The sequence below is a fragment of the Odocoileus virginianus genome, chromosome 31 (genome assembly GCF_023699985.2).
Source record: "Odocoileus virginianus isolate 20LAN1187 ecotype Illinois chromosome 31, Ovbor_1.2, whole genome shotgun sequence".
NCBI classification, from domain to species: domain Eukaryota; kingdom Metazoa; phylum Chordata; class Mammalia; order Artiodactyla; family Cervidae; genus Odocoileus; species Odocoileus virginianus.
This window is the reverse complement of record NC_069704.1, coordinates 17,546,797-17,556,825: the sequence shown is the minus strand read 5'-3', so window position 1 is coordinate 17,556,825 and position 10,029 is coordinate 17,546,797. Positions and strand designations below refer to the sequence as shown.

Here is a 10,029-nt window from a genome sequence, read left to right as displayed (position 1 = left end):
AATCCACCTGTCAGTGCAGGGGAGGCCAAACTGACCCCTGGTCAGGGTATTAAGATCCTACATGCTGCCTGCCTCACAACTAGGAGGATCCCATGTGCCGCAACTAAGACAGAAGTGACCAAAAATAAATATTGTTTAAATAATAGTAATAATATTGTTCTAGAACCTAAAAGTATAACAGTATACAGAGACCTAGACAGAGAACAATCAGCATTACATATCTGAACAAACTCCAAGTAAACTGAATTATTTTAGCAGTTATAGTATTGTAAATTAATAATTTTAACTTAGTTTTAAAAATCTGAAAGTAGGTATCATACTGTCTTGTAAGCAAAGTAAGGAAGTATGAAATTGGTCAAAAGATTTTTAAGGTTTTGATACTAGTATATCTTTTTCCTGTCTTAAAATCTCTCTTCCTACTACACTATCCCTCTACTAGCCTCATAATCAAGTTCTTCAGCAACAACAAACTATAATCATTGACTCTTAAAACACTGAAATTTCTTAACTTACTTTCCTTATGCTCTGGACCAAAAATAATATTTTAGAGCTTGAGAGCTTAGAGAGATAAACTTGATGCAGCATTAAGAACCTATTTGACACTTTGATTTCCTTAACTGATTTCTACATTGTGATTATAAACATCACCTGTCCTTTTTCCATTTACTTATTAAAATTTTTTCCTCTCAGTAAATGTTTTGCTGCTTCCTTCACATCCCTGTTTCTGAGACTATAGATTAAAGGATTAATCATGGGAGTCATCACTCCATAGAACACAGATACAAGTTTGTCAGTAGCACCCATGTCATCTGAATTAAGTGTCTCTTTAGACTTGGGCTTCATGTACATGGAGAGAATGGTTCCATAGAATATTATCACCACAGTCAAGTGGGCCGAGCAGGTAGAGAAGACTTTGCTTCTCCCCTCAGAAGAGCGAATTCTGAGGATGCTGATAATAATTAATGTGTAAGAGATAATGATTAGCAATAATGGTGTCATTATGAATAAGGTTGTGGCCACAAGCATGATGAACTCATTACGTGAGATATCAGCACAGGCCAATTTCATGACAGCCAGAATTTCACAGGTGAAATGATTGATGACATTATTCCTGCAGAAGGGCAATTGTACTACACACCCAGTTTGTACTGTAGAGTTGACAACTCCTATGATCCAGGAGCCAGCTGCCATGGGCACATAGGAACCCTTGCTCATGATGACAGAATATCTCAGAGGGTTGCAAATAGCCACATACCGGTCAAAGGCCATCATGCCCAGGAGCACACACTCTGTTGTCCCCATGGCCAAGCCAAGGAACATCTGCACGGCACAGCCAGAGAAGGAGATGGTCTTTTTTTCTGAGAGGAAGCTCACCAGCATGGGGGGAATGGAGACAGTGGTGTAGCAGATGTCCAGGAAGGAGAGGTTCCCCAGGAAGAAGTACATAGGGGTGTGAAGGTGGGAGTCTAAGATACTGATGAGAATAAGGGTGCCATTTCCCAGAAGGATGACCACATACATTATTAAGACTAGCACATAAAAGAGTAGTTCAAGCCTTGGGTAACCAGAAAGCCCCTTCAGAAAAAATTCCACCAGAATGGTTTGGTTTTCCCATTCCATTGTATGCTTTCTTCTTCACCTGTAATACATTAGAATATGTTAAGATAAAATATGTATTCTACTATGATTATATTCAACTATGTACCAATGTAGAAGTACCATATACTCATAGGAAGAAAAGAAAATATAAAAAGGAATAGACCAAAGAAAGAAGAAAAGAAAGAAAGTGGACCAAATAGAATAGAGAGGGGGAAGGGAAGAGAAACGAACATATTTCAAGCTACAAGCAATATGCCGTGTAATTTGCTGAATCTCATCAAGGTTCTGGGAGAGAGGTATCATCATCCACATTTTACAATAAATAAATCAAAGCAAAAATATTAAGTAAACTCAATTAAAGGTAAATTCAGAGCAGAGGGAAGATTCAAACCCAAGTCTTCCTTGCTGAAGCCTGAGCTTTTGCTCATATATTTGTCACCACAAGTTAACTAGAGTTTAAAATAAATATGAGTATTGCATTATGTGTAACTGAAAAATAAACTATTTTTATTGGCTACAAACCACCACTGGAAAAGCAAAGGGCAACTCACTCCAGTGTTCTTGCCTGGGAAATCTCATGGACAAAAGAGGCTGGTGGGCTACAGTCCATGGGGTCACAAAGAGTTGGACATAACTTAGTGACTAAGTATGACTAACAACAAACCACCACACAATAGATTAATGATCTTATCACTTTTCCATGTTATACTGTTATGCTTATTATCTGACTTGTCCATTAGCATGAAAAATTTATCAAGGCAGGGACTTTTTCTTGTTTATTTCTACAATACCAGTATCTACAATATAACAGATACAGAGATAAAAGGTTCAGAAATATTTGTTGAATAAATGAATACAGTCAAGGACCAAATGACTAATATTTCTTACTCAACTAATTATTTTATTTGTACATTACCTAATTTAGTCTGAGAATCAACCCTATTAGGCAATTATTGCTATTATTAGCATTGTCATTTTCATTATAAAAAGGGAATGCATGCTAAGTCACTTCAGTAGTGTCCAACTCTATACGACCCTAAGGACAGCAGCCGACCAGGCTTCTCTGTCCAAAGGATTCTCCAGGCAAGAATACTGGACTGGGTTGCCATTTCCTTTGCCAATAAAAAAGCAAGAAAATAAATAATTTGCTTAAGGTCAAGGTCAAGGTCATAGGTAAATAAGTGGTTAAGCCACAACTTGAATCCAAGACATATGGCTGTGGAGTTCAAACTTAATTGTTCATTTTGCAGAGAATTTGACTCACAGTCTAGAATATCTTGTAATCTAATAGACAATACTAATATTTCTAAAGAAATATCAGACTAAAATAGGGGATTAGTCACAGATTTCAATATGGTGATTTACTCGCACTTTAATTCTTTATATTTTGAAGGAAATTATTCATTTCTGTGACAAAAATATATCTATTAGTGTATAATTCTTCATAATTCTGTAGTCTCCCCTTATGAGTAGTTCTATCTACTTTTTCACTGCTATTATTATTTTTTTAATTTTAATTTTTATTTTTTTTATTTTTTTTTAAATTAGTTGGAGGCTAATTACTTCACAATATTGTAGTGGTTTTTGTCATACATTGACATGAATCAGCCATGGATATACATGTATTCCCCATCCCGATCCCCCCTCCCACCTCCCTCTCCACCCGATCCCTCTGGGTCTTCCCAGTGCACCAGGTCCGAGCACTTGTCTCATGCATCCTTAATTGATTTCTCTTTCCAAGAGTTTCACAAGAGGTTTTCCCCTATTAAAAGTTTTCTCCGAAAAAAAATGTTTTTAATGCTTTTGGAGAAATTTGTCCTTTCCACTTTGTTTCATTAATGTAGGTTTTTGTGTTTGTAAATTTCTTTAGGCTTATTTGACATTTTCTAATTTCAAGAAATAAGAAAAAAATATTTCTTAATATTTTATCTTTATCCTCTTTCTAGTTCTGAGTCATTTAAAACACTTTGTTTTGCTATAGACTTAGATTTTGATATGAAATATTCTTGTTACTGGTTTCCAGATAATTTTTTTCTCCTTCTGTCTTTAACCCAAGTGTTACCTAGATATGTATACCTAGTGATCAGATATTTTTATTCCATTTTATATCTAATTCATTTCATTATGATAAAAAATGTGACCTGTAATTCTAAAGTTATATATATTTGGTTCCATTTACTTGATCCATGTTGTAAATGTCAACAAAAAATAAAAATATGAATTCTCTTTGGGGAAAATATATTATTTATATATATATATAGAATAATACATGTATACACATAATCAGGTTTATTAAATGCCCTATTCAAATATTTGAGATTATTTTGTTATCTATATTTAATTAACTCTATATAATGATGGTTGGTTGATATCATTGACTCGATGGACATGAGTTTGAGCAAGCTCCGGAAGTTGGTGGTGGACAGGGAATCCTGGCGTGCTGCAGTCCATTGAGTTGCAAAGCATCGGACACAACTGAGTTACGGAACTGAACTGAACTGAATCAAGTTTTACTTGTATATCTACAATTATTTTTATATGCTTAGTTTCTGTGTTGTTTAGTGTATACCTGTCTATGGCTGATAAACTTCTTCATACATTGTGAATGTTACAGTTAATTTTTATCACATTTTGTACTTTAAATTTAAATTCCACTTTTATGATATTGATATCCAGGCAAGAATACTGGAGTGGGTTGCTATGTCCTTCTCCAGGAGATCTTTCTGACCCAGGGATTGAACCCACATCTCTTACATCTCCTGTGGGGGCAGACAGGATCTTTCCCACCAGTGCCAGCTGGGAAGCTCAACTTTCACTCTCTTTGTTGTGTGTGCTCAGTCGTGTCCAGTTCTTTGTCACCCTATGCACTGCAGAACACCAGGCTCCACTGTCCATGGGATTTTCTAGGCAAGAATATTGGAGTGGGTTGCCATTTCCTACTCCAGGGGATCTTCCTGACCCAGGGAAGTACAAAATGTGATAAAAATAGGTCAATTAATTATAACATTCACAATTTATGAAGAAGGTTATCAGCCATAAACAGGTGTACACTAAGCAACACAGAAACTAAGCATATAAAAATAATCCTAGATACACAAGTAAAACTTGATTTTAAATATTTATATAGAATTGATTAAATATAGATAACAGAAAATTATCCCAAACATTTGAATAGGGCATTCAATAAATGCCCTGATTATGTGTACACATGTATTGTGTGTATATATATATATAAATCATAATATCTCACCCAAAGAGAATTCATATTTTTTGTCACATTTTCAGCAAGGATCAAGTAACTTGCTGCCAAAAAATATATAATTTAGACTTACATATCACATTTTTATTATAATAAAATAAATTAAATATAATAATAATTGTATAAAAATATCTGATCACTAACTATGTGTAACATATATGTGGGTCTAAGTTGTTAATTCTTTTTACAGTCATTGCTGTTTTATGAGCATATTCACTCCATTCACTTTAGAATACAATTACAAATGTACTTCATTTCATTCCTTCCATATACTTTATTTTTATTACATACTTATTTTGCATTACTTATATTTCCCACTTTCTTATTTCTGCTGGCTGATTAAATTGTCATACACCAATTGTTTGCCTTACCTTGAACACTTTGTTCATTTTTTCCATTCCGTGAGTGGTGAGTTACCTTCTTTCTCTACTTTCACAATCTGACATACAGACCAAATATTTGCTTCTAAAAAATAACTATTGAGTTGGCCAAAAAGTTCATCCAGGTGTTTCTATGCCAGCTTACAGATAAATCCAAATGAACTTTTTCAACTAGACTGCTCCTAATCTCCTAAGTTATCCCTCAAACACAAAATGAAGATAGAACTACAAGAATAGTTACATTCCTCCATCTCTATCCCTACCCCACAATTCCAAGATGCTACCAAGGTAAATTAGGAGAATCAAATTTAGATTAATTTTAAGATCAAAAATATATATTAGCTAGAAACACACAAATGGATACATGAATTGAGACTATTATTGCTAATTGACACCTTGTTACTCTGTTTGGGACTTTATATGTTTATATATATATATATATACACACACATACACACATACATATATACTGAAAGGAATGTTTAAGAAACTTAGTGACCAAACTCCTAAAGAACTTCTGCTCAGAAAAATGTCCTAATACCACTCACTGTGACTTATCCTTGGGTAGCACTGCACTGATGTCTTACAGGGATGAGCCATGGTTTCATCTCTAATGACCTTGCCTTCTAAAGGGTAAGGAGACAGGCACTCTTACACATTCTCAGTGAACACATAATTGGTGCATCCTCTGTGGAGGACAAATTGGCAGTGTTAAACAGAATCATAAAGGCATGCATGCAACTTTGACTACAGAATTTACCACTAGGTAATTACCACACAATTCTGCCTGTGCATGTGTAAAATAATTTATTTAAAAACTGATTCATTAAAGTACCATTTATAATAGCAGATGTGGAAGCAATTTAAATTTCTATGAGAAGGGGACATAGAAATAATGAAATACTGGTGCTGTCAAAAAGATTAAGAGACTTTTTGTGCATTGATATGGAAAGATCATCAAGAACTAAAAGTAATATTCAGAACGGGAAAAGTAATATTCAGAACTGACTTCCCTGGTGGCTCAGTGGTAGTTGACAAGAACCGCTGGAGAAGGAAATGGCAACCCACTCCAGTATTCTTGCCTGGGAAATCCCAAGGACCAAGGCGCCTGGTGGGCAACGGTCCACGTAGTTGCCGAAGAGTAGGATGTGGTTTAATGACTAGACAGCAATATAAATGTTCAGAACAGTATATAAGGCACAGTAACATCTGTGTATAAATATTTTGCATATATGTGTGTGTTAGTAGCTCAGTCGTGTCTGACTCTTTGCGACCCCATGGATTGGGGCCTGCCAGACTCCTCTGTCCAGAATACTGCCATTCCCTTCTCCAGGGGATCTTCTTGACCCAGGGGTTGAACCCGGGTCTCCTGCACCACAGTCAGACTCTTTACCGTATGAGTCACTATATGTGTCTGTACACACAGACAGGCACACACACGCACACACATATACCAACATTTTTTTGCTCCTATGTAGGATACCTATAGAAAAATAAACAGGAATAGCTTGTTATCTCTAGGAAAGGAAATGAATAGTTTATTAACAGAAATGGAAGGGAGGCTGTTTACTGTATGTTATTCAGTAACTTTTAAAAGTTTTGAATCTTGTGACTGTAATACCTATCATAAAATAAATTACATTTAAGCTAAAGAATTCTTGTCTTTGAGATGGATAACCTTTTTCCTTTCACTTTTTTGATGGCATACTACATCAAACCATCCACTGCCATGGGACACAACTACATACAGTTAAAAATTGTTCTTATTTGGTATCATACCTTAAATGGGAGCTGCTAAAGACTAACAAGTCCTTTAAATATAGTCATGATTTAATATTCAAGATACTTTCAGCAGTATCACTAGGATTTGCAGGCCCATACGGATCTCCTGTCCCTCCATCAAGCTGCAAGCTATCCTCTGATCTGGTTTAGAATCTGTATTTCTACCCCAGTCATTTCCTTTCCATTAAATGTGTTACTACCTTTAGGAGCTAGTAAAATTCCTGGAATAAAATTACAGCTCAATAAATGTTAGTTGTTATTCTTGTTTCACTCACAAGTACAAAAACCCTTCCCTCTTCAGAATTCTTGGTCTGCCTATCTTTAAAAGTTACTTTGCTCTGAATCTCAGGTCTATTCCCAATTTCTGGGCATAACTAGTCACCCCAGAATCACTCCAAGCTCAACTTCATTTCCCCATTCTAAATTCATGTCCTATCCTCAGCTCTTAACATTTTGTAGCTTTTTATAAAATTTGCTTTTTGTTAAAATTTTTCAGATTTTCTGGGTTACTGTGTAAACGACTTGAGACCCCAAAGGGCAGTAGATACATGTGAAGTTCACTGAATAATGGAGGTTATACCTACACCTGTAAAAATCATTGCTACAAAAATCCTTGTTCCATGAGCTGCCTCCATGCTACATGATATTCTACCAAACATACTCCAAAAAATGTTAGGAACACAAGCCTTGGAGGTAGGCTTAGTTTAAATGGTAACTCTGCCCCTTACTAACCAGGATGGCATGGGCATATTTCTGATCATCACCTTCCCCAGCTATAGCATGAAGATAAAGATAGCACCTGTACCATATATTTGTTAATAAGATTAAATGAGATAGTATATATTATACAATTACCACAATAATGGTTTCCACTATTAGTAGTTTCCTTTATGCCTCTCTATCATGGTTCTTCCTTCTGTTAGTCTTTCTCATCTTTGAACCAGTCATTGTCTTTTCATACGGACAGGTAGATACAGCTGAAAAGTTCTCATGTCACACACAGTGTTCTGACAAATGGTATTATGCTCATCCTACCATCAGATCCTAATATACTTTATCACAGTATATAACACTCCAATCCTTTATCACACTCTGATCCTTTGAATGTCAGCAAACTGAGTGGCAAAAAGGAAAAATCACTCAAAAGGTTCAATTCACTCCATAAAAAAATAGGATTTTAGGGAGGCATTAGTATGTTCCTTGCCTTAAAAACATGGCTGAATTTTTTTTAACTGAGACTGTGTTAACATTTTTAGCAAGACTATGACACAAAAAAATAAATGGAAGAGTCACTCATTTTTACAATTATAACCTAAGAATAGAAAAGTAAATATTCAAAATAGTCACCAATAATGTACGCAAACACACGAAGATAATGCTCAATCAGTATAATGATAAAAAGAAAAAATGCTCGATCAGGTCTCTTTCTGGCTATTCGCTGCTTTGGTAAATCATCTATTTCAGATATGAGGTTTCTTTAAGGCAAATTGGTCATGGTTTTCCTCCTCACATGTTTTCTCTGCACAGAGTCCCCAGCACAGTATCTGGCAGGGAGTTCACCTTGCTCTCAGTTGACCGAGCCAAACGAATCAGAGCTGCTGCTAGAGGACCAGGAAAGACCTGTTTGTTATGAATTCATGCTACAGAACGCAGAGTTCCCTGGCTACTAAGCAGTGAGTCTTAATTAGCTAAACATGATAAGAGTGTTCAAATACTGTGTGCTACTCTAAAAAGCTACACACTGACACAAAGTAATTCATAACTACTGGGCAAATTCCTTTCTGTTCCTTGCTCAGTCCCTCTGCATGTTAAACTGCTCTTGTGATCTCAAAAGTCTTTATGTTTCCCTACTACCTCTCAGTGACTAGACCCTTAAATTCCATTTCTAATATTTAGTCTCTCTTCAGTGAGAAAAACATCTTAATTTCAAACTTGACACATTTAACCCATCGGTCTAACTCTTGCTTGTAGTTGATAAGATTTGGTTCTTGGTCTTTACAATAACTTACCTTCAAACCAGGTACTAACTCTCTAGGTTGGAGCAACAATAGATATTTTTATCTTTATTTTTTACCTGTAGCCAATTTTCATGAACTTCTAAAAAGGCAGCTACTGAGGAGTAATCATTTTGCCATAGAAATTCATTGATTTGTTGACATCTATAGAAATATGCAGGTTGCAGGTATGATAACTAGGATAAATTTCTCGAGTTCAAGTAAAGCATTGTTAGATTCCTCTAGTTCGAAATAGAAAGAAAATTAATATTTAGCAATAAATTTTAGGATTAGGACAACTTGCCCCTGAAGCCCAGGCTGAAATACGACCCCATTGTGGAGACCCACAAATACCTAAAGAACCTGCTTCAGGCTTTGGAACACAATTTAAATGTTCTAAAGGATGTTTCTAAACCTCTGTGCAAACTTCTAAATTGCTTCATAGATGAAATATGTATAAAACTTATGAGACTGCAGAAATAAGGCCCTAAAGACCTAATTACAAGAAGCCTATTACTCTGCTTCACAGAATCAGGAGGAGCTTTGTACAATGTTATCAAAGTTTTCCCAATTGAATTCTCTCTCTGTCTCTCTCTCTATTTCTGTCTATCTCTACCCCTGGCTCTCTCTTACACTGCTCACACTAACACACAAACACACTTGCACCACTTTTGAAGTATAAATGTATTTATGCTTTACTAAATAAAAACTATTTACAGTACTCAATTTCTTTATAGATTTTTTAGAAACTATAGATTTTAGAGACATTCACTTTATATACTTAGCTTACATAAATACTGACTTTTTCAATAAACATATTATAAATTTCTAAAACTGATACATACTATAAAAGAAAAATATTTTTAAAATTTAAAGAAAGAAAAAAGGAAGGAAGAGAAAGTAAAGCAAGCAAAGAAAGTGTATCCTTAAGCAACATACACACACACACTGGTGTAAAGAACAAAGATGAAAATAAACTGAGACTTCTGGTTCAAGATGGCAGAATAGAAGGACA

General features: G+C 35.3%; 1 protein-coding gene across 1 annotated transcript; it reads right to left on the bottom strand.

Moving 5' to 3' along the window:
* Positions 1-363: 363 nt before the first annotated feature.
* Positions 364-1,723, bottom strand: LOC110152175 (olfactory receptor 13C2). The gene has a single exon (XM_020915733.2). It carries the CDS (start codon positions 1,618-1,620, stop codon positions 664-666), a length of 957 nt encoding a protein of 318 aa, XP_020771392.2. The 5' UTR covers positions 1,621-1,723; the 3' UTR covers positions 364-663.
* Between the last annotated feature and the right edge of the window lie 8,306 nt (positions 1,724-10,029).